This window comes from Hordeum vulgare, chromosome 1H, assembly GCF_904849725.1.
Source record: "Hordeum vulgare subsp. vulgare chromosome 1H, MorexV3_pseudomolecules_assembly, whole genome shotgun sequence".
NCBI lineage: Eukaryota > Viridiplantae > Streptophyta > Magnoliopsida > Poales > Poaceae > Hordeum > Hordeum vulgare.
In genome coordinates, this window is record NC_058518.1 from 490,303,780 (window position 1) to 490,329,724 (window position 25,945).

Here is a 25,945-nt window from a genome sequence, read left to right on the forward strand (position 1 = left end):
GCACCATAGTCGTACGGGGTTGCCGGTTCTACTATCTGGGGTTGTCCTACAGGTAAGTATTCCCATGACCGCAACTGTAGAAACTCGTACGAGACACAAAGTAATGGAGCTTTAGCTGTGAATGAAGTTTTTTGACTCGCATCACACAACCCTCGGTATGTGTGAGAAAGGATAGCAGAACCAAAGCTATATGGTGGATTTTGGGGTAATGATTCGTCCACTATCTTTGCGGCAAAGTAGATGAGACCAGGAAAAACTACCTCCCCGTGAGAATTCGAAAACATCACACCAAATAGCCACAACAAATATGCAAACAAGTGTCTCTTCGTGGTCTCAAGATCATCATAGATAGATAAAATTTCGAAGTTAGTACGAAGCCAGCTGAGTGGGACACCTCGAGGCGGACCAGAACAATCTGATATGGGCATATCGAGCCTAAGACGGCCCGAAACATCTGCTGACCAAGTAGGAGAAACTCGTGGAGGTACCAATGGCACACCTCTAATTGGTAAAGCTGTGATCATTGACACATCTTTTAGCGTAGGTGCAAGCTCTCCACAACGAAAGTGAAAGGTGTGGGTCTCCGGTCTCCATCGATCAACAAGGGATATTAAAAGGGATGGACTGGCAGTGAAACTGCCTGGACGAGCTGCGAGGTTCGCAAAATGAAGGAGTCCATAAGCCTCAAGGTGATTAAGGAAACGATTATGTATTGTCCAGGGCTTCTTTACGGTTCGAAGCCTGAAGGTCTGAGGAGGATTTTCATGATTTGGATTTAAGAGAAGGTGGCAACGGTGGTGCTTGTCGTGATACCCCTGCAAAAGCTTGGGCATTTCAGCCATAACCTGCAATCACAATTAAATATCCGAAGATTACATCACGATTAAATGAAATTAAATATTCCAAAGATTACATCACGATGAAATTAAATATTCAAAGATTACATCACGATGAAATGAAATTAAATATTCCGAAGATTACATCATGATTAAATTAAAATACATAAATGATTACATATCATGAAGTGTTGTTCTTATGATACACGCACTCCCCACGTGAGTCACTAGGGCACCTTCAAACGCGACATCGCGTGGGTTCTCCCAACTGGCTGTGGTCCATGTCATTGCGATGACGCCTAGACTGACGCCGTCCCTTGGTGGTTCACATCAATGCGGGATCTGGAACCCATGTGGTCCCTTCTGGCCACAATTGCTTGTAGTTCATATCAATGCCCCATGCCCAGAACTCATCGTTCCAAGTGTTGCATAAATTGTGCATTTTGAAGAACGGTGATACGTATGGTTCGACACTAATTTTTTGATCTCTAGCTGCGTGCAATACGTGACTACAAGGGTATCCCAAAAGCTTGGGCTTATTGCAAGTGCACTCACACGAGGTTGTGCCAAGGGTCACAACTTATTTTTTTGCTCCCGTGTGGTGACCCTTAACAAACTTTGCTCGCACACCGACTTCCCCATTTATTCCTAAGTGCATCTACCTACCTGCACCCATGCCTTTGCGAATTCTTTGCTTTCTCATCAAGATGTCTTTGCATCTTCTCAGACCAGGGCTTGTTTAATTCAACTTGTGCCTTGGCGACAGTGACTCTATCTGCAAAGTATGACACAGTACGGTTCCAAGTTTCATCAATTAGCGCTGTGATAGGTAGGGCCCTCACCCCTTTAAGAGCACCATTGTACACCTCACACATGTTGCTTGCCATTATATCGTACCGAGCGCCACTGTCGTGAGATTGCTCCCACTTGTACAAATTGGGACAATTCTCGCTGATCCACTGGATCAAATTTATTGTTGTCTCATGATCCCTCCGGTCTTCTCTCGTCGGGAGGGAAGCGCGCTCGATCTCATCATTGATACCTGCCTAGATAGCATTCATTGTTTGCTTCAGTTTTCTGCATGCACATCATCTTGAATAGCTTGAACCAATCTTTGTTCTTGAATTTGGAATAAAAATTAGCTGCCAAATGCCTTATGCACCACCTTGTCTCCACATCGTGCCACCCCCAATTTGGATCTTGTGAAGCCTTACTTATCTCGAGCGCGCTTAATAGTCCAGTGTTGCGATCAGAGATGATGCAAACCCCTTCCCGATCTTTGACGACCCCATCTTCACGTAACTCAGGAACCACAACCAACTATGTTTGTTTTCGCTCTCGACTAGTGCATAGGCAATAGGAAGAAGTAGATTGTTTGCATCAGCTGCCATGGCCACTACGAGTGTCCCCTTGTACTTTCGAGTGAGAAATGTACCATCAATTGATAAAACCAGACGACAATGCTTGAATGCTTGTATAGTCTGGGCGAATGTCCAGAATAAGCGGTCCCGGATTTGCTCGTTCCGGTTCAATGGATTTGGACGTTCTTTCCGGAAAACATGAGTCCCCCTGTTAGCAACTGAAATGTGATGCAGCATTCTGGGGGCAAAAGAGTACACCTCCTCATAGGTTTCATACAACCTCTGGAATATCTTTTCCTTTGCATGCCTAGCCTTGTTGTAAATGACAGGGAAGCCAATCGGATCAGATGCAGTTGCCTGCAAATCCCTAATACTAATATTAAGACTTTCCTTCGCAGTCGTTTGCATGATCTGTGACACATATTCTGCAATCATATTGCGGTGCTCTGAAAGAGTGCCGGTTTGCTCACAGCCATGTTGCTCTTTTTTTGTGACATGCCACGGCTGACATACTCGAGGCTTCTGGCGAGCAATAACTCTTCTGCGGTAACCCGCTTCGCGATGGATGCATATGAGATTCAACTCCTTTTTATCAGACTGCTTCACTCTATGTTGCCTGTGTATGGCAATTGCATAGCTATGTATTGCTTGTTTAAAAGATTTCTTATGTGGGAAAATCTGCCCAACGGCCAGACTTCCCGCTTCTAGGCCAACAACAGAGTGAAATTCATTGGTGATGCTCATAACCTGTAGAAACTCTAGGTTGATTGGTGCAACGACCGTCTTCTCAGGAGGAACAACTTCATCATCATCTGATTCCGAAGAGGCAGAAGAATGACCATCATCGTCATCATCTAGCGCCTCCGGCAATGCCTCGACATATTCGCTCATGTCAATGACCGCAGACCAATATCCGGTGTCATACACTTGTTGGCCACCTGTTTGTTCCGATGGGCCGGCGTCGGGGGCTACAATTATGGCCAACTCGGCCTCACCGGCCCCACTACTGCACTTGGCGACATGAGTGGCAGAAATGAAATCCACATAAATCATGGGCTGTCCAAACATGGAGTTATTGAGATTGCTTGCAAACCCCATGTATGAAGCCCATGCCCTTTCACCAGTAACCCGCCACAGAACCCAACGATTTCCTCCCTCAATCACGAAAGCCTCCATGGTCATTTGTTTTCCATACATCGCTGAACCAAACACCGCTCGGATGCACCTTCTAACTGCCGCATACCCTACATTAACCATGTCTCTCACTACAACCGTAGTCATCCCGCACCTAGAGACATCCACACCAGAAGGACCCTCACGTACGATGTGCCCATAGAACAGAAACAAAATTTTCATAGTACATAACGAGCAACCATATTTACATCGTTAGGCTATTAAAAATCATATTATTATATTTATATTATAATAACATCCAATAATAATCATTTATTTATATCTAACAATTTGACAACTATTCACAAACAATTGTAGATCTACGTGTAAAAATTTATATTCTAACAATTTTCGCGACACTACATCTACAAAAAATATATTCAAGGTGCAGTCGCAGGGATGAATATATCACGAGTAGTATATCAACGGAGTCGACCTATTATCACATGAACAAAAATATTACACACATTTTTTTTTAGCTTCTTAAGGTTTATAAAATGCAGTTGCATGGATGAACATATCACTAGTAATATATCAACGGAGTCGACCTATTATCACATGAACAAAAATATTACACACATATTTTTTAGCTTCCTAAGGTTTCTAAAATGCAGTTGTATGGATGAACATATAACGAGTAATATATCAACGGAGTCGACCTATTATCACATGAACAAAAATATTACACACATATTTTTTTAGCTTCCTAAGGTTTCTAAAATACAGTTGCATGGATGAACATATCACCAGTAATTTATCGAAGGAATCGACCTATTATCATATGAACAAAAATATTACACACGCGTCTTGCGTGTAAAATGGTAGTTACACACAATGATGCGTCTTGCATGTAAAATTACTACACAAAGTGATAAATTACAGTCTAAATAAGCAGAAAATACATACTTAGAAAACTAATCAAATAGAGTAAAATTTAAGTACATGTGAACAAAACCTACGAAAATGAATTGATCTTACCTTGATCTATCTTTTTTTCAACTACAATATATTCGAAATCCAACCCAAAAGACCAGAAATCTCGAATCAAAGTGAAGAGAGGAGTGTGTTCTTGAGCTAGAGAGAAAAGAGAAGAGAGAAGAAAGAAGAGAGAAGAGAGAATGAGAAGAGAGATGCCCGGTGGGAGCGGGCGAGCAGGTAATAAGGAGGGAAACCGGCCACGGTTTCGTCGGTGGGCACATTTGAATCAGCCCCGACAACGCTGAAATGCGTGTAATCGGAGTTAGCGTCGTTTAACGAGGGAATCAGGGCCGTTAAAGCTCTCGGTGCGGGGGCAGCACCGTGCAAGCCGACCGCCTCGAGCGGTGGCGGCAGGGCCCAACCTGCAGGCCGGCCGCCTCGGTGTGTGGCGGCAGGGCCCCACTGCCTCCTGTCCGTTCCGTCTCGTCGCATCCGGAACGGGTTGCCCGACAGGCCGCCTCAGGGAGATGATCCGTGAAAAACTTGAATTGTATAGACCTCAAATTAAATGAGATGATCTTGTATCAAGTTGCAAGATAATTCAACAGGGAGAATTAATATTTTGCGAGAGAAAATTAATCTCAATCGCAATGAGATGGTTTTGCGAGAAAAAAAATCTATTTCTCAATCGCAAATCAATATTGTTGTGCAAGAAAATTTAATTTCAATCGCAAAACAATATCATTGTAACTGTAATGAACATGTAGGTCTAGCAATAACAACCACATATTTCTGGAATTCCAAACATTATAGAAAACGGGCTAACTGTAGATTGATGTCTACTACACAACCTTCTCCTTGTAGACGTTGTTGGGCCTCCAAGTGCAGAGGTTTGTAGGACAGTAGTAATTTTCCCTCAAGTGTGTGACCTAAGGTTTATCAATCCGCGGGAGGCGTAGGATGAAGATGGTCTCTCTCAAGCAACCCTACAACCAAATAACAAAGAGTCTCTTGTGTCCCCAACACACCCAATACAATGGTAAGTTGTATAGGTGCACTAGTTCGACGAAGAGATGGTGATACAAGTGCAATATGGATAATAGATATAAGTTTTTGTAATCTGAAAATATAAAAACAGCAAGGTAATTAATAATAAAAGTGAGCACGAACGGTATTGCAATGCGTGGAAACAAGGCCTAGGGTTCATACTTTCACTAGTGAACTTCTCTCAACAATGATAACATAATTGGATCATATAACTAGCCCTCAACATGCAACAAAGAGTCACTCCAAATTCACTAATAGCGGAGAACAAACGAAGAGATTATTGTCGGGTATGAAACCACCACAAAGTTATTCTTTCTGATCGATCTATTCAAGAGTGTTGTTTTGTGGAATTTCTTCATTTATAATGTTCCCCGTATAATTTGAAAAGTTGAAGCATAAATATGTTGTTGTTATTATACATCTTAACTTAGTATACATGGCATGCTGTGCACACACCTTACAGCCACTGTGTGTATATGGTTCCTTATGTATTGCCATGTTCACTTTGAAATTGAGTAGAATTATTTTTTTTTGCTTTTTAATGGTGAGTTATTGATTATATTTTGAAGGTCGCGGCTCCTTTCTTCCCTTCTGAAATAGAAGTTGATCTTCAAGTTCTGGTAGTCACACATATAAACTTTAGGCCATACATCGATCTGTTAAAAAAATCACTAAAAAATACAATAATTTTTTTTGTATATGTTCATCTTTAGATTTTCTGCTGGATTCCTCTTGCTTTGAATATTCAGTAGTTTCTTATGGTCTTAATCGAAAATTTATTCACAATACGAATTACTCAGTCATTTGACGAAAATGGCATCATGAGGATGATGTTGTGTCGTATTATAATTGATAATATTGAGGTTGTACTTCCCGAATCAAAGCAATTCTAGCCAACGAGTGGAACATTTAATAGTGTCGTGGATGATCTTCAAAGGCCCAACCACTATATTATATGGTATGCGTGCATCAACACATCTATGTTAAATATGTTGTAATTATCAAAGTACCTTCCACGACCAATGGTACCACTACAACCAATCACTTGCTTTTATGTGTCTTTCCATGTTTCCTTCGGTGTTGTGTACACAAGCGACTTCATTTGATATTACTGCAGCATACTTGGTTAGGTAAGATACTGCATCCAGCGTATCTGAGATAAGAAATTCTGTTTTGGCAGACAGATAGATAATATAATCAACGTATGCTTAATATTCCTAATTTTCTCTATAGTGCCCTTATTTCTGCTTCGGGTCTATGCTTGTGGATATGATTCTTTAGTGAAGTAGGAATGTTGGATATTGCTTTGGGCACTCCTTTTATCTTTTAGTATGTAAAACAACGATTCTCAAAAGATAGTACACTTTCCAAAAGATAAAAAAGTGGAAGTAATAAATATTTATAGGCGTTGCCATATTTTAGGTTGTACCAATGTGACTATAAGCATTTTTGTGATGAATTGAGCATAACTACGAGCTTATGCAGACACACTATACATGTAAGTATTATGTATGCTATAGTCATATTTGGCATGACATTTCAATGCTCTACAATTTTAAAGTACTTGGATGGTTGTATGATGTATATGGATCTCTGCCTTGAGCTTTATAGTTTCTTTGGTGCATCCCATATGGGTGATATGAGAAATTGAAGGACATTAGCACTACTAATAGAGAATGACACATCCACCATTCCCCTTACATTTTATTTGTGTTTTTTCTTATTCATTAATTGTTAGGACGGAGGAAATGGTTTTCCTGAAGAAATGTGTTGATTATGTTCTTGCGAAAGTTGAATGATACTGACTGCATAAATTATATTCCTTGAACTATAATGAGCGTATTTATCAATTGGGTAAGTAACAAGTACAAGGCGATGAATTGTGTGGCTTTTGTAAGTCGGTCCAGGTGAATTCTGGAGTTAACAAGTCTGCTTAGATATCTGTATATTGGTCACTCTCCTAGCGATTCTTTTCCATGGACTCCTTTTTTGTGTCTTGATCTGTTTGTCCTTGGTAAAAATTAAGATCAACCCATCATATTGGCTTGTATATATATCTATACCGATCTTTGGGTATAGTTTTTGCATAATTTCAGATTAGCTATCTCAATCTTGAAGTTTATAGATTGGGTGGTCCGTATGCAGGTACGTCAACAATAAGTTAAGCAACAAGTACAAGGCGACAATGAGAGGTGCAAATCGACGACCGGGTCTTCACATACATATTCTTCATTCTTTTGTCTTTTCCTAGCTCATCTTCAGATTTTGTTCCAAGGTGTTCCAATTTATCCAGAGTAAGGATAACAACAAGAGGTACATTATTGACGAGCCATTGATGCTAGGTATAATAAGGTCGAAGGTGGGCAATGTTCCAAGGCCGGGTTGTCTCTTCCTGGGAGGTGTACGTATTGGGCCAGAGGTCCACCAGGTAATATGAACCATTGTTGAGAGCCTTCCAGGGTGGTGAAAGTTTGTGCATGCCAGTATGATCCCGAATCAATCGAAGCACTAAGTCGCCCTCATGAAAAGTTCGGCTCTTAACCCTACTACTATGATAGCGACATAGGTCTTGCTGATATATAGCTAATGTTGCTCCCGCCAAATCCCGCTTTTCTTCCAAGACGTCCAAGGAATCCTGATGCGCCTGCTCATTATCTGATTCAACATAAGCGGCGACTCGGGGAGGATCATGCCTTATATCACTGGGTAATACCGCATCAGCTCCATAAACCAGAAAAAAGGGGTGTAACCAGTGGATCTGTTTGTTGTCGTCCTGATGCTCCAAAGCACTGCAGGGAGCTCCTCAACCCAACAATCCAGAGTACGTTATAACGGAACCATGAGTCGGGGCTTGATGTAGAGCTCGTGAAGCAGACTTTTTGGCAGGTTGATGTGCATCGTATACTCTCGATCCCTTTACCGGCGTATGGTATGGAACATTTTGTGGCATGGAGTTTGATGAAGAATGGCAGGTTTCTAGTCGAACTGCCTATTTTGCAGTGTGGGATCATCAACATGGGTCCAAGTTGAGGCGCACCAATGAGATGGGAGCCAAAGGCTCAAATATGATCTGGGAGGGTAAATGAAGTTTAAAATGCTCCAGCAAAGTAAAAAAGTAATAATCTAAAAGTTTGTTTAATAACGAGGTCAAAATCTGTTTGTTTTTGTAGTTTGGATGGTCAAACTGCGAACTTGAACAAAAGTCCTTTAGCTCCTAGTTGACGAGTTTTAGCTTGCTTATGTAGTTTCAATTATAATTGCATATGAAAAACTATATCCGAAATTGAAGATTTTTTTGGATTGGATTTGGTGCATTGATGCGAAAATTCACTCAATATGATATGTTAGGTGTGGTTATCCAATTATATGTTTTTACCTTTTTAGAAAAGGAGGATAACCCCCCGCCTCTACATCAAGCGATGCACACAACCATGTATTATTCATTATTAAAAATTCTACAGCAAAAAAAAATTGATCCGGAAAATAAAACCCGAGGGCACATGCCTCGTGACAGTCTAACAATAAATACATCAGACAACCACTAACGCTAAGGTAAATGACTAAACAAAACGAGAAATACACAATTCCTAGGAGCCCTGAAGAAGGAATGGACGTACATGCACCGATGACGACGAGTCCAACTCTAGGTCAATCTTTGGATTTTCATCCCAAAGTCAAGCTTCAAGCCACCACCATTAACAAGGATACGACACATGCACACGTCCACATAGCCTAATCAGAGATCTAGTGTTTCCATCGGAGTGCACATGCTCGTCGTTGAAGCCTCCTCAACCATCACCACTTGTCCAGCTACTGCCACCTCACTAGCCTCGATGTTATTGAGCCAGATTACAAGAGACAAGTTCTTTGCAAATTGTTGGACAACTAAAATTCATTCTGAACTTTCATGTCATGTTATTTGTAATCATTATGTAGAGTATATAATGGTACAAATTGAGATAAAACAGCGTACATATGGTTGGAATGATACAGGAACATAGCTACCCGATTGTGAATTGGCTATATTGTAGTTATGAGGATGATGAGTTCATATTTTTTGCCCCAATCTTAGCTTCTCGTTCGATGGATCCGTGCTGATTGAAACACTTACAAATCCAACTCTGTAGATAAAAATTTGACTACATAGTAGGATGCTATGCTAACTTCTATACTGTTAGTTGATCAGAATAATACTGGGATTTTATTTGAAGATATCATGTATTATTTCTCAATTGTTCTTTTTCTTGGATGTTGGCGGTGACGATTTGTAAATATTCAAGCACAACTGACCAAATCACAGGTTTTCTCTGTGGATTATCCCGCTGAACACAGACATCTAATATCTCATGTGCATTTTTGTATTTTATTTGTTTGTTTGCTTTGGATGATGTAGTTCACAAAAAAAGGTTTCACCCTGCTTTATAGATAAAGCAAGAGCAAAAGTACACAGCCAAACGATTTCATGTAAAAAGTGCAAAACATAACACCCATTTAGTACACAAAATGATGACAACTCAGAAACACAAGATGTCACGTAGGAAAGTACTAGGCTCCTCATCCTCTAGCAATTGAATATAATGGACCGCCATCTCTTTATCATGCAACTGTAGCACATGATGGGACTGTAATTTAATTCAGTGCAGATTTATTGAGTAAGCAAAAAAATTGAAGTCTTGGTCACGGGAGAAAAAAGAGAGGGTGAGTTAGTAGTTTATATATTTGATCATGACAATGGGGTAAACAGATCAGATTTTAATAAATATGTTAACCCTATAAATACCATTTCGTAAATATAATCAGACTTTAATAAACAGAGACATATTTTAAATACCAAACTATATTTGAGCATTATCTTCAAAAAGGTAAAGAAATACTCCGTGTGTCCTAAGTTGAGTCACTTAATTTGGGACGGAGGGAGTAGTTTGGAATTTGTTTTAGGAAATTTTAGAGGAAAATGAATATGCTAAGCCTATAAATACCATTTTTGGTCTTTTCAAAAAGGATTTTAATAAATAATTTATATATTTTTAAAACATTTAGTTTAAACATCATTTGGGAATAATTTAAAACTTCTATATAATTTAATAAGACAATAAATTTAATAAAAAATTAGAAACTTTATATAATTTAATTATTTAATAAAAATAATACATTTAGTAAATAATTTAAAACTTTTACAAACATTTCTGAAGGAATAGTAATCTTATATAGAATAGACTTTGGGAATAAATTTACTAAATTATTGTTTGAAAAGATAAATAGTTTTAGTTCAAACCTCATTGTATTTTTTAACAAAATGTTTATTTGCTTTTTGGACAAAATAAATTTCAGTACAAATTTTTTGGGCTCTACCCACATGGCATGATAATTGGAAAATATTTGGGCCACATGATTGGAAGAGGACTTTCTATGACTTAAAATCCAAAGGAAACACTAAAATCGAGCAAACAATAATAGTCTAAAAAATGAGTGAAGTAATGCAATATACATGATGTGAAAGATACCCACAATCGATGGTTATTTCCATAACAACAAGAATTCTTGCATTTTTTCTGTGGAGCAACTAAAAGACATGTATTATGGTGTTTTCAACTCTTGTAAGGTTTAATGTGAAAATGAGTCAATGACATCCAATCCTATGGTTTTTATATTCCTACCAATCTTGCATACCAATGAGGCACTTACACATACTGCTATTGCATGTTGGCTTCTGATGGTTTCATAGGCGGACACATAACAATCACTCAATGATAGGCGTTGACATCAACTGATGAATATGAAGATCCACCATAAACCCCTATTTTTAGGGAGCTTAGAGGTTGTAGGATTAGTCCAAGGATCCATCAAGGGGTGAAGCGAATCATGGGAACATAATTGGGTTGCACAATATTTGATCCGCTTGGAGTTGAACTATTTTTCCTAATGTCACACATCCCAAAGTATGATCACGTCACAATAACAATTCTGATTCTCGCCTAAAGATACGAAACATGTGTGGACAACCAAACAAATAATGTCCATGTCTCGTTCCTTGGCTACGTTGGTCATGTTACCACTCACACCTCTAGTGTGCGTAAAGAGGAAAAATAGTATGACATGCGATATGTTTCAAGAAATTCAGGATTCTCATGGAACTCTTGCAATCATTGACAATCAAGGATGGTTGTGGCATTCCAGCACCAAGGGTATGTGCGCCTTGTCGTGTCTTTTTTCTCCATCAAACCATTTTGATTGTGATTTTGATGTGGGATATTCTTCAGTTTTTTTGTTTTTGAGTGGATTTTTTTTGCTTCATAATGGACCACACATGGTGTTTTCTTATAGGATCTCGTTGTTTTGACATTCTTACAACGTGGTCACATGGTGTATTACTATTGTGTGCCAGCTTGTGACAATTAGGTGGGTGAGAATGAGATAGATAGCAATCACTTGATATTACACTCACCGCAAATTAAGAGTAGCAGTCAGAACTCCCCATTCCTATAGAGCTTAGAAGCTACATGGACTAGTGCAAGCATGCACCAAGGTGTAAAGCAAACTAAAATAACATAATCGACTTGTGAGTGATGCTTGGCTAGTTGAATTGTTTTTCCAAATGCTACTCATTCCCTAAAGTATGGCCACACAAGAATAGCAACTACAACAAGCTCTTTCTCACTTAAAGATATGAAGTTTGGATGAACAAATAATGAACCAACCTATATTTGTATGCTTCGATGCATGAGTAATATGTCACCACTCACATCTGGTATATATAAAGAGTGAAAAGATACATACATAAATGGTAGGTGCGGCTTTATTTCAAATATTCACTTAGAATGGTGTATAGTACGACATGTCTTACCCACTTAGATTTAAGCACCAAGGTCACACCAACAAGTCAGAGGCCAAACCGTGCAGCACCTTGGACGAGCACATATCAGGCCCCACATGCTGCATTTGCTCTTGCTCGCCCATCAGAGATCACAAACATGTTCAAAGTCTGTTGACTTTTGTTGGCATGCGCTTTTGGTGGCATCGAGAGGAGGAAAGGGGGGGGGGGGGGGGGGAGGGCTCGTCGTCGGGCGACGCGGGAGTAAGGAGATGTGAGTTAAATTGTCCATCTTGGACCTTTCTAATTTTGGCTCAATCATGTACGTGTGCCTAACCTATTTTTGCTTCTTGCGCAACAACACGTGAGTTTGCTCGCTATCCCACGGGGGGTAGGAGCTCTCAAGAAGCACTTATTTCTACTCTTTCTCAAAAAATGATTCATAAGATACTTTTGACTTGTTTCAAGGAGGACTGTTATGCTTCAGTTGAGCTAGCATTTTTGCAGTTGTTAAACATCGCTTATAGCAACTCGTATGATAGCTCACTCATTCCAACCGCTCTTGGTGGGTCGGCCCATTCACATGGTGAAGTACTCCTGAAGTGGTTTTGCGAAGCTTCTGTCACCGGTTTAGAAACTTCCACCCAATTTTGGGAAGCTTTTGATCTTTTAATTTTATGTATTTGTTCTATCTTTTGGTTTTTGTTCCGTTTTTCGCCTTTTTCCATTTTTATTGTTTGTTACATTACCACCCTTTTTCATTTTCCTTTTTTACATTCATGAAAACATTTCCATATTTGTGAACATCCTTTTAAGTTCTCAAAGTTTTTTCCCATTTATGAATATTTTTTCGAATTCATGGACAACTCTCTAAATTTTTAAAATTTTCTAAGTTCACAAAATTTTAAGAAACTTGTATTTGTTTCAAATTCATAACTATTTTTATAATCTGTGAGCATTTCTTGAAGTCATTATTTTTTTAAAGATTCGTGAACATTTTTAGTTCAAAAAAAATCCATCTATATTTTTAAACCATTGACAAAAAAATTGATAGCCGTTTCCCCCTGAGCAAATAATAGAGGAGCGAGTGAATAGAAAAGGAAGACGCACCGGTCGGCGATGAGACGTAGGCGAGGGCGTGACCCTGCATCTCGACAACCGCACGGGTCAGAGGTGGTAGGCGCGGCGTAGAAACGTCGGCAACACTGGAGGTACCGCTGAACTCGAAGACGGAGGTGCGTGATTGCCCGGCCGCGTCCTCGTTGACGGCGGGGCCGTACTCATGCAAGGGACAAGCCACCCACCCGTGGTTGAGCACGAGAACGGTGGTGGCAGCGTGTCGACCCCGAGCATTGGTGCAGAGGGCATCGACACTGGCGCGACACCGTTTGCCAGACCGTCACCAATCTGGTGGCGGCGGCGGCGAAACGGCGGTGATGGCCATCGACCCGCAGTAGGCAATGATGGTACAGGGACAAGAAACGAAGCATCGTTCTTACCTTCTTGCCCGTTCCGGCGATTTTTTCTCTTGGTAGAGGTCGTGCTGGTAAAGTATTAGAAATCAAAAAACCTCTCTCTTTCTATTAGATGAAGTGCTATATATAGCACTGGAACATGCGTTTACAAGGGGGCGTTGTTTCGCACGGAACCGACGCAATTGTTGCGTAAAGCAACTGCCAATGGTTATTACAAGCAGGGATTAATCCGTTAATGACTATGCTAATTAATCTTAACAGTGTCGACTCATTTCATGTCTACAATCAATATTTAAAAAAGTAAGGCCCCCGACCTAACATGCTAGTGGACATGTCTCATGCCGACACCATGCCAAATGATGGTGCTCGCCAGCCTGTCGGTACACATGCCAACACACAAAAATGGTGGGACTTGAGTTCTGCATGTAGTTGTAGTTGTCAGTGTCGGCATTCCGTCGAACAGGTTGTGCGCGCCCGACAGCTGGTCGGTTGGCGTGTGCCGCGCGCGTTTCCTTGCGCCTTTGGATGACAAGCCAGCGGCCACCGGTGTGGCATTGAGGTCGATGTGCGCGGGCATGGAATGCGTGACCACGCTCACCTCAGGCAAGCACCCCTTCGAGAGGCGGGAGGGCTGCAGGTAGACGTGGAAGCCAGGCACCAGGTTGCAAGCCGATGCGCCGGGCGAGTCGGGTAGCACCGTTTGAGGGGAGGCAGATGAGCCGGTGCTTACCGTGGCGGCCACGACGGCGTTGATGAGGCCGTGCTGGCTAGTGTTTATTGTTGCCGCGACGCGGGCTTTGGTGACCTGCTGCACGGTGGCCGCCCCGATGGCTTCATCCCTCGCTTTCGCTGTGTGCCTTCGATTCTTCCTCTTGGCCGACTCCTTTGCCCGACGTTCGTGCATCAGCACCTTTTTTGGCTTAGGTGTGGCGGCCTTTCGGTGGCGTGAGGTTTGTCTTTGTCGGGGAAGGCGAGGGAGGTGAGGCTGGCGGCGTCGAGGTCGAGGTCGTCGTCCATAGCAGGCATGGGGCGGGAGCGCGCGCGGGCGGGAGGGTTTTTGCGGGAAATGGTGGTGGATGCCACCGACCGATGGGTCCGTGGAGAGGAGTAGGCGCACTTTCGTCCCGTGTCCGCGTCGACGCAAATCCGGCTCAAAATTAGGCCGAGAATGGGTCGCCAGGCAGACGCCAAGCGGACGCACGTCCGTTTGGGTCGGTGCATTGGGCCGACTTTTGTGTCCGCATCGACCCAAACGGACGGCGGCGGACGAAATGGGTCGCCCCATTGGAGTTGCTCTTATACTTCCTTCAGTGTAATCCACAAACATTTTGTTTGTAAGTAGAATCGCATGCCAGAATGAAAAATCGGTCAAACCTTCTCACCTCGTTTCTCATCCACCTTGTTGCTCGTCGACCATGTGCAGCCTTCGGCAATGGACGCCTGATGCAAGCCATCTGTCGCTTTGGTCGTCATGTTGTTGAATGCGATGGAGCGCGTGTGGAAGTGACCATGCCCTTGGACGTGACCAACACGTTGCTGGATGCGTCTGCCGCGGTGCTCCTTTGCCCATGGCCATGAGCCCATGGGTCTGACCCTTGGTTGGACTGCCCCAGTGCCGTAATGGTGATGTAGCCCATTATTGTGAGATCTAAGTGATCTTCACTGCGTTACGTAAGTGATCTTTAGTGTGTTATATTCACACAATTGAGTTTGTAAATTTTTTAAGTTTTCACTTGACTATCAATTTTTTTGCATTCTTATTACACAACTGTTATGATTTTTAATTTACCGCCCGTAAGTTAATTATTTATGATACCTTATGTTGGCAAAGATGATTGTCAAAGAATTTGAAGAGCTTGTCCTCAATGGCTACAACTACCTTACATGGGGACATTAGATGAGTCTTGCATCATATGGGATAACGCGTGCAACCTAGCCGCTAGGTTGCACACATTATCCCATAGGGCGCAAGACTCATCTGATGTCCCCATGGTTGTGCCTTATGATGAATAGGGCAACATAGTTCTGCTATTCTGTCAGCGGCCTGGCTCGATCTGTCGTGGTGGTTGGGCTCTCCTCCCTCCTATCCCATCCATCTGAAGTGGAGCGACCCTGGCCGAGACCTCGTCTCGCCGCGGCGATGCCATCGATAGAGGGCTCAGCGGGGCTTTGGATCTCGGAGTTTTTGCTTCTCCTCTCGTCTCGTAAGAGCATGGTTAATAATATAGTCAGCTCCTGACTATAAGGTATTGTCATGTCACCTACAGCCCATCTTATAGCTAACATGTATAATAGGTGGTTATAAAAGTGTATTATTTTTTACTATATGGCTCCTTTCTTTCCTTCTTTATAGATGTGCAGGCAACTTAATGTACGCCTCTTTATCCCTTCTCTCTACACACAAAACCAACGCAAAGTGAAAACCAATCCTGGTCATAGGTGCTGCCTATGGCATGGGTGACCTGATACAAGTAACTAAGTCCTTCATTGTCTAGGCATCAACACGCTATGTTCCTGTCCTTAGGGTTAGCACCGTTAGATCAGGTATAAGATGCTCATTGTCCCAATTGAAAGAAAATAAATGTATGTGTAAAATCCTCTGATCTATTTAACTATCAAATTTGTAATATTCTTTCCTGAAAAATCATGTAGTTTTGTGGAATTTCTTCATTTATAATGTTCCCCGTATAATTTGAACAGTTGAAGCATAAATATATTGTTGTTATTATACATCTTAACTTAGTATACATGGCCTGCTGTGCACACACCTTACAGCCACTGTGTGTATATGGTTCCTTATGTATTGCCATGTTGACTTTGAAATGGAGTAGAATTATTTCTTTTGCTTTTTAATGGTGAGTTATTGATTATATTTTGAAGGTCGCGGCTCCTTTCTTCCCTTCTGAAATAGAAGTTGATCTTCAAGTTCTGGTAGTCACACATATAAAGTTTAGGCCATACATCGATCTGTTAAAAAAAATCACTAAAAAATAGAATACATTTTTTTGTATATGTTCATCTTTAGATTTTCTGCTGGATTCCTCTTGCTTTGAATATTCAGTAGTTTCTTATGGTCTTAATTGAAAATTTATTCACAATACGAATTACTCAGTCACTTGACGAAAATGGCATCATGAAAATGATGTTGTGTCGTATTATCATTGAGAATATTGAGGTTGTACTTCCTGAATCAAAGCAATTCTAGCCAACGAGTGGAACATTTGATAGTGTCGTGGATGATCTTCAAAGGCCCAACCACTATATTATATGGTATGCGTGCATCAACACATCTATATTAAATATGTTGTAAGTATCAAAGTACCTTCCACGACCAGTGGTACCACTACAACCAATTGCTTGCTTTTATGTGTCTTTCCATGTTCCCTTCCGTGTTGTGTACACAAACGACTTCATTTGATATTACTGCAGCATACTTGGTTAGATAAGATACTGCATCCAGCGTATCTAAGATAAGAAATTCTGTTTTGGCAGACAGATAGATAATATAATCAACATATGCTTAATATTCCTAATTTTCTCTATAGTGCCCTTATTCTGCTTCGGGTCTATGCTTGTGGATATGATTCTTTAGTGAAGTAGGACTGTTGGATATTGCTTTGGGCACTCCTTTTATCTTTTAGTATGTAAAACAACGATTCTCAAAAGACAGTACACTTTCCAAAAGATAAAAAAGTGGAAGTAATAAATATTTATGCGCGTTGCCATATTTTAGGTTGTACCAATGTGACTATAAGCATTTTTGTGATGAATTGAGCATAACTACGATCTTATGCAGACACACTATACATGTAAGTATTATGTATGCTATAGTCATATTTGGCATGACATTTCAATGCTCTACAATTTTAAAGTACTTGGATGGTTGTATGATGTATATGGATCTCTGCCTTGAGCTTTATAGTTTCTTTGGCGCATCCCATATGGGTGATATGAGAAATTGAAGGACATTAGCACTACTAATAGAGAATGACACATCCACCATTCCCCTTACATTTTATTTCTGTTTTTTCTTATTCATTAATTGTTAGGACGGAGGAAATGGTTTTCCTGAAGAAATGTGTTGATTATGTTCTTGCGAAAGTTGAATGATACTGACTGCATAAATTATATTCCTTGAACTATAATGAGCGTATTTATCAATTGGGTAAGTAACAAGTACAAGGCGATGAATTGTGTGGCTTTTGTAAGTCGGTCCAGGTGAATTCTGGAGTTAACAAGTCTGCTTAGATATCTGTATATTGGTCACTCTCCTAGCGATTCTTTTCCATGGACTCCTTTTTTGTGTCTTGATCTGTTTGTTCTTGGTAAAAATTAAGATCAACCCATCATATTGGCTTGTATATATATCTATACCGATCTTTGGGTATAGTTTTTGCATAATTTTAGATTAGCTATCTCAATCTTGAAGTTTATAGATTGGGTGGTTCGTATGCAGGTACGTCAACAATAAGTTAAGCAACAAGTACAAGGCGACAATCAGAGGTACAAATCGACGACCGGGTCTTCACATACATATTCTTCATTCTTTTGTCTTTTTCTAGCTCATCTTCAGATTTTGTTCCAAGGTGTTCCAGTTTATCCAGAGTAAGGATAACAACAAGAGGTACATTATTGACGAGCCATTGATGCTAGGTATAATAAGGTTGAAGATGGGCAATGTTCCAAGGCCGGGTTGTCTCCTCCTGGAAGGTGTACGTATAGAGGTCCATCAGGTAATATGAACCATTGTTGAGATTGTTACTGATGACAAATGGACCGGTTCACGAAAGCCTTATGGGCCGGTTCACGAAAGGCAGCACGTTTCGTTGGGTCAGCCAACCCGCAAAAGTTTTTCAAAGAAAAAAAATCGTTGGGTCAGCCTGGCGATGGTCGTCTGAACTGCAAGGGTACCGGCGCGAGTTCCATAGTCTATAGTGTTTGTGTGACAGGGACAGACCGACGACATTTTGCCTTTGACTTTTTGAGGCGCGCACACAGATTTTTACATGGCGCCCACGTAACCCGTTCTGGAGGGGACACGCATGCAGACAGTACGTACGTAGTACGTACGTGGGGATTGTAAAATAGATAGAGAAAACTAATCGGAGGGACTCGTGCGTGCGGGGGCGGGGCGGACGGGGCAGTTGAGCCGACCCGATCGGGTAGCTGGGAAGCGGTTGCGATTGCGAGCTACGTACTGCGCTTCCCCCCTCACTCCCTCCCCTCCCATGGATCGCGCCCTTGGCTGGCTTGCATGAAGCAGCTAGCACGCTCCATCGGTTTGCCCAACTCCTCTCACCTTCCCGTCTCACCCTCCGGTCACAGCTACCCGCAGCTACAACCCACCGTACGTACGTCTATATACCACGCCGCCCCCCTCCATGTCACACGCTGCGGTCACTCCCCCATCCATCGCGCGCTCTCCCTCTCCGGCCGCCGGAGCAGCCCGTCCAGCGGCAAGCAAGCGCGTAGGTGGGTCAGCTCCGTATCGTCCGATCCGGTGATGGACAACTCGCAGGAGGGAGACGACGAGCTGTTCCGCCACTTCCAGTATCTGCAGTCTCCGCCGCTGATGGAGCAGCAGCCGCAGTCGTCGGCGTGCGACGCTGCGGCCGACCTGGGCGGCCAGCCGGGGATGCCCATGCCCGGGCTGGTGGACTGGGCGTCCCTGCTCCTCCCGCTGGGGCCGGGCGCCGCCGCCGGGCCGACGTCGCAGCAGCAGGTGGTGGCCGGTGGTGTGGCCGGGGAGGAGATATCGATGGTGAACGGCAGGGCGGCCGGGGCGGCGGCGCCGGAGATCGGTGCCGGGAGCAGCAGTGGGGTGGGGGTGGGAAGGGATCAGGAGACGAAGGGGAAGGGCGGCGCGCGCGGGCGGGGGAGCAGGAAGGCTAGCCGGCCGCGGTTCGCGTTCCAGACCAAGAGCGAGAACGACGTCCTCGACGACGGCTACCGGTGGAGGAAGTACGGCCAGAAGGCCGTCAAGAACAGCGCCTTCCCCAGGTATACATACATGCCCATCGCTTCTCGCCATGGCTAGGCTAACTCACACTCGCGTGCTACGTACGTACGTTGCAGGTTCGCACGTTACGTGCATGCATATTGTTTGTCAAAAACTTGAAATCAACATGTCGTGTGCGGTGTGCACTCGTGTTGTGTGTGCTAGCTCTTTAATTTGTGCCGAGAGTAGACCATACATTTGTGTGTTTTGTGTACGTAGCTTGATTAAGTAGCTTGGCTCCTAGGCTTAATTGGATACCATCATCGTTAACTTGCACCCTAGCTCCAGTTATATACCTGGCATTACTATTTACATGTACTATATGATATTGCATATTGACATATTGCCGTTGGTGTGACGAAGGCCGGCCGCGACGAAATGCTTCTGGGAGATGAAAATAATGGTAGATCTAGAATTCCAAACATCCCATCGCGGGTGATCTTCCCACATGCAATGCATGCATTCACAAAATAGAATGGGCAAGTGATCAATTCTCACATGCCTAGCTAATTAACAACCTAACAAGTCTAGCATTGACTCCTTCCGACGTGCTAATTAGACATGATACACACGTAGACACTCATGTACACACGCCTGAACTTACCCCTATGACGCTCCCTCCCCCCAACACACATACACACACACACTCTACCTTACGAGCACCTCAAAGAGTCTTAACGGTAAATCTTGAGATTGATGAAGACACTATAGCTATGCACCTTATAATCTATGGGCACGTCCTTTCACACCGTAAGAATAATGCCAAGAAATTTGGAATAAATACGGAAAGATGCGAGAACCCATGCCAGACTAGGACTTGAATTCGAATCCGATTATACAAATTGTGGACGTCGGAAAGACTAGCTTGGGCAGGCAAGTGACAATACAAGTAGTTGGAATAGGGATATAGGATAATGTGCAATGACCACTTGGTCGCAATACCTATTGAACGACCACTCTCCTTCCGCACCCCACACACAAACTTCGTTCACGCAAGGCTTCTCGCACCCTCACCTCCCCTTGTTCTTTCTCCTGTCCACCGCACTGATCCCGCTCCTCAATTCTTCAACCAACCAACCAAAGGGGTGCATCGATGTCTAGTCCACAATCACGCCTTTCACTAACTAGGAAGCGTGGAGGGGGTGCTCGTAAGTTGTGAGGGCGTCGATTCAACCACCTCTCCGGGCTATCATCATCATTGAGGTCATTGTTGACGTTCGTCAACTCCTTCCTTCCCGTATTCTTACTCCTTCATCATTTGTCCCCTCCTCTCCCCATAGAATTCTTCAATTAGATCTATCATGCGTAGTGCCTTCTTCCATCTTTGTATCAGAAGGTTTCAAACTTTCGTTCCCAAATAATAGCCAGTCTGTTGAAGATCCGATCCCTATATTTTTCAGTGATAATATGCTTGGCCCTATTAGGTAGACATTCAATAAACACACTCAATCAAATTGAAGCACATATAGTTTGATTTTGTGGTTAAAGTTAGTGTGCTTTGTAGAACAGATGAAGTATTCGAAAGTTGTACACAACTGTAATGTTGTAGCAACACATGCAAATGTACACCACACTTCGACGCATGCAGCTATATGCAGTGATTAATTGCTACTCTCTCCATCCAGAAATTCTTGTCGAGGAATGTATATATCTAGCCGTATTTTAGTTTTAGATACATTCAATTTTATTCATTTAGACGACAAGTCATTCGGAACGGAGAGAGTACAACCGAATTGACAGTGCAATGCCAAGTAGTATTAGTTCAGCAGCTTGCTTGACATAAGTTTTTTCTGCCTTAAAAAGACATCACGTTATGCCTTTCGCCGACTAATGGATGTATGTGTGCTAACATTTGTGTGATGATCCAGGAGCTACTACCGGTGCACGCACCACACGTGTAACGTGAAGAAGCAGGTGCAGCGGTTGGCGAAGGACACGAGCATCGTGGTGACCACGTATGAGGGCGTGCACAACCACCCATGCGAGAAGCTCATGGAGGCACTCAACCCCATCCTCAGGCAGCTTCAGTTTCTCTCGCAGCTCTAATTAACCAATCAGCCGTTGGTGGAATACCACGGATCGATATATACAGCCCAACGTACTCAGTTCGGGAAGAGAAAGGAAATAACATGTCCTACCTCCCAATTACTCACTATACAAACAGCTGATCTCTCCATACATGTTATACGTGTACCTACTCTTGCCTACATTCATGTAGAGATGAAAATACGTGTATGGTATGGACGTATGATACACACATAGTCGTCCTTGTAATTTCATCGTGCAAGTTGATCTCACATTTACCATTTACTCCCTCCGCCCCATAATATAAGAATGTTTTTAACACTAATTTTCCATGTCCTGTTTTTGGTAAAGGAACATACGGAGAAACAAGGAAAAACACCTATTGCTTTTAATCTACCAGTAACATCCTCTAAAAGCAATAGGATCTCACATTTACCTATTGCTTTTCTGGCCCAACCAGCCCCGCCAGATGGAAGTTCTTCCTTTAACAGAAGAAAATGTTCATCATTGTGGTAACTGGTAACCTATCATCATGTCGTTTGAATTTTTTAAATTGTTTGATGGAAACAAAATTATATTTATATGGAAGCAATTATTTTGTCGATGAAAATACTATTGTAATGATTTGTAAGCAAAGTATACCCCCACATAGTACTCTTTTTGTTGTTGAATTGAAGCAATTTTTGGTTGCCGTGGAAACAAATTTCGTTATTTAATGGAAGCGTAACTTTGGTACAAACAACTATATAATAGAAACAAATTTATAGATCGAAGGAAGTTAATGTCACACCGGAAACAAAGTTTGATACAAGAGGAAAACAAAGATGCATAGCGTGGAAACATATCTTGGTAGGATAATTAACTCCCTTATAGCCCACAACCAGTACATAAATTTATGTTAAATCATACTCCCTCTGTCCCAAAATAAGTGTCTCAAATTTACTATAATTTTATATTAGAGCTAGTACAAAGTTAAACCATTTATTTTGAGATGGAGAGAGTAGCAAATTAAGCTAATCCCACCACAAAGCCACGGGATGGAGAAGTGGGGTGCACATGTGGCCTTACTCGGTGCCAAATCATGAAAAGGAAGATAAACACAACTAGATTCCCTGTATAGCTGTTATGCTGGCCCGTGCGAGCGCAGGTGTGACAGCCCGTGACCGACGTTCCAGAAGATTCCCTCTTCTATTTCGTTTTTGCCGTGTGTTATTTTTATTGATGGCATCGTCATTTAGTTTGCATCATCGCATCATGCATGGCATCTTGCATCGTCTGTCGCGTGTGGTGTTTTGAGTGTTGTGCTTCGAGTGATTATCGAGTCGTAGTGCGATAGAAACTCCCCCTCTTTCCCCTCTTATTTCATTTTTTTGTGGTTTTGCTAAAGTTCCGTTTTAACCCCTTTTAAAAAAATTCGTCTTCTTTTAAAATTTACTTTTATTAAATGTGGGGGCAACCCTTGGGTTTTCTTTATTTTCTCCTTTTATTTTATTTTCAAACCGTCTCATTTTCTTTTCTCTTTTAAAACGCTTTTATTTTTATTCTTTAAATAAAAGAGGTTTTATTTTATCCTCTTGTCAAAAGGGGTTTAAATTTTATTCTTTTGTAAAAGGGTATTAATTTTTAATTCTTTAAAAGGTTTTAGTTTTTATTCTTTTAAAAATGCCAATCTATTTTTAAAATTGGGTATATTTCTTTAAAAGGAGTAAAAGGCATTTTCTTCATTTTCTTAAAAGGCTATTTTTTTTCTTTATGTTTGTTTTTCTGATTTTGTTAGAAAGCAAAAAAAAAAAACTAGCAGGGAGAGGGAGCCCAGCCGGCCAAGCCCAAGGCCGAGCCAGCCCCCCTCCCTGACCTAGCGAGCAGCTCCCGATCCCCTTTCTCTCCTTCCCTCGGCCTCGCCCCTCGCGAGTGTCGCCCCTGGCCTCCCATAATGCCGCCTCCCGATTCCCTCTGCCGAGCTCAGCGCGGTGCGTGCAGGTCCCGTGCCCCGCCGTCGTGCTCCCGTCGGCCCCGCCGCCGGTAGCCATGGCCTCGCCGCCTCGCCTCGCGTTCGCCCGAGCCACCTAGGCCACCTCCCTGCTCGCGAGCCCTTGCCTGAGGTGCCCAGGCCGAGCAACCCCGCAGCCTGCGCCGCCTGCGCCGTGGTCGCTGCGCCATCTATCGTGGCCGTCTCCCGCTCCTCGGCCCCGCGCCCGCCGTGCCGTGCACGCCGTGGTCGCCAAGTCCTCCAGGCTCGGCCTCCTGCTCCTCCTGCCGAGTTGTTGTTGTTGCTGTGCGAAGCTGCTGTTGCCTGATGGTTGCCCTTGCTTGCTGGCCTGCTGCTGCATGTTGTAGCTTGCTGCTGCCTGTGCTTGCTTGCCGAGCTAGCTGCTGCTTAGCTGCTTAGTTGCTGGTGCTGTTGCCGCGTTGTCATTGCCATGCTGCTTGTGCTTGCTTGCTTGCTGTTTTTGCTTGCTGCTAGTGCTGTTGCCGCTGCCGGCTGCTAGCTTGCTGTAGATGCTGTTTGCTTGCTTGCTAATAGATGCTTGCTGATGCTAGTTGCTGCTGTTAGTTGCTAACTACAGATTGCTGCTTGATGTCGCTAGATAGATGCTAGGAGCCGGCTGCTGCCAGATGTTGCTGCTTGCTATTGTGTGCCTCGCCCTATCGCCTTTCGGGAACGTCGCCGAAGGCCGGTGCACCATTCCCTCCTCCGTGAGTCATCAACAAATTCGCCGAGCACCACGACGTCCTCGACGACCCCGAAAACGAGTTCGACTTCCTCGACGTCGCCGAAGACCCGTGTTCGACTACCGACGCCGAAGATCGTCTACCGACGCAAGAGAACGACTACCGTCGACGAGACCGTGTACGACTACTTCCACGACGACCACGACTTCCACGACGTCCGCTACAAACCGATCCGCTTCGAATCGCACGCTTTGAAGGTATACCGATGGGACGTGTCGTGTAACGAACGAATGTGATGTATGAGTTGTATCGTGTCTTGCACCGTATGTTGGCCGCTGCACGTTGTGTTCCTCTTTCGTTGTGCCCTCGACACATGGGAACCCGGTAACCGGGATCACCCCATCGTTATTTTACCGTTCCCGCACACGCTCCCTATTCGTTGGCACGTTATCTCGATGAGTTATCGGGATAGGTACGTTGTCGTGGCATCGTTTCTGACTTGCCGCCATTGTTCCCTCTCGCTCGCCGTGGCGACTCTTGATTCTTTTCCCTTCTTGCCGTGATGTAATGAACTTGCATGCATGACGCATTCATGGCATATACATCTTGTGTTGCATGTTCTTGTGCCGTAGCTCCGTTCTAACTCCCGTGTGTTAATCATCTAGGATGCCACGTAGAACCGTCGCTTCACCCCTTGCCATGTTAACAACATTTAATATTGCGTGTTAAATAATCGGGAGTGAATTAAATAATTAATCGTGGAGTTTTGTCGATATGCAACCCGTTGCATATCGAGCTTCACTTGATGTGTAGAGTTTGTGTGAGGTGAATTGCCATGCCTGCCTTGCATCTTTGAACTGATCATGCATCATATTAGGTTCTGCATCATGTTGTGCAACGTGTGGTGAATATTTGTGTTGATGTTTGTTTCCGGTTTGCTCCGTCTCGATAGAGTTCCGCAAGCGTGTCGGAATGTGAGGACCCGTTCGACTACGTTGGTTCGCCGACTTCACGGAGTTGTTCTTCTTCCAAGCGGGATCTCAGGCAAGATGACCATTTCCCCAGATACCATCACTATCATTTCCATGCTAGTTTTATCGCTTCTATCGATTATGTCTCGTTGCCTACCAGATGTTAAATATCAGCCTCTCAAGAATGCCATGATTACCTTCAACCTGTTCGACCTAGCAAACCACTGTTTGGCTATGTTACTGCTTGCTTAACCCCGTGTTAGCGTTGCTAGTTGCAGGTGCAGTTGCTTCCATCTGACAACATGGGTTCCTTGTTATATCACCCTATTTAAATGCTATTTAAGTAAATGCACCTATATACTTGGTAAAAGGTGGAAGGCTCGGCCTTTCTAGCCAGGTGTTTTGTTCCACCTTTGCCCCCTTAGTTTCGGCTACCGGTGTTATGTTCCATAAATGAGCGCTCCTAACACGATCGGGGTTGTTATGGGGACCCCCTTAATAATTCGTTTTAGATTAAAGCTGGTCTGGCAAGGCCCAACATTTCCCCAACATGAACCCGAGGAATAATTTTACATAAACAGGGGGCCAATGCTGATGGTGTTGGTCCCAAACGGTCTGCCTGCGGGGCCACCATGAGGAAACTCGAGGTTTGGCACT

General features: G+C 43.1%; 1 protein-coding gene and 1 non-coding gene across 2 annotated transcripts; both read left to right on the forward strand.

Annotated features, from left to right (window-relative positions):
• Positions 1–9,585: 9,585 nt before the first annotated feature.
• On the forward strand, positions 9,586–9,672 carry LOC123423977. Its single transcript, XR_006621484.1, has one exon. It is a non-coding gene; the product is annotated as a small nucleolar RNA Z107/R87 (small nucleolar RNA).
• Positions 9,673–19,379: 9,707 nt separating this feature from the next.
• LOC123417843 (probable WRKY transcription factor 43) lies at positions 19,380–22,227 on the forward strand. Its single transcript, XM_045106928.1, has 2 exons — positions 19,380–19,621; positions 21,488–22,227. The coding sequence occupies exons 1-2, from the start codon at positions 19,380–19,382 to the stop codon at positions 21,663–21,665; spliced, it is 420 nt and encodes a 139-aa protein (XP_044962863.1). The 3' UTR covers positions 21,666–22,227.
• The last annotated feature ends 3,718 nt before the right edge of the window (positions 22,228–25,945 follow it).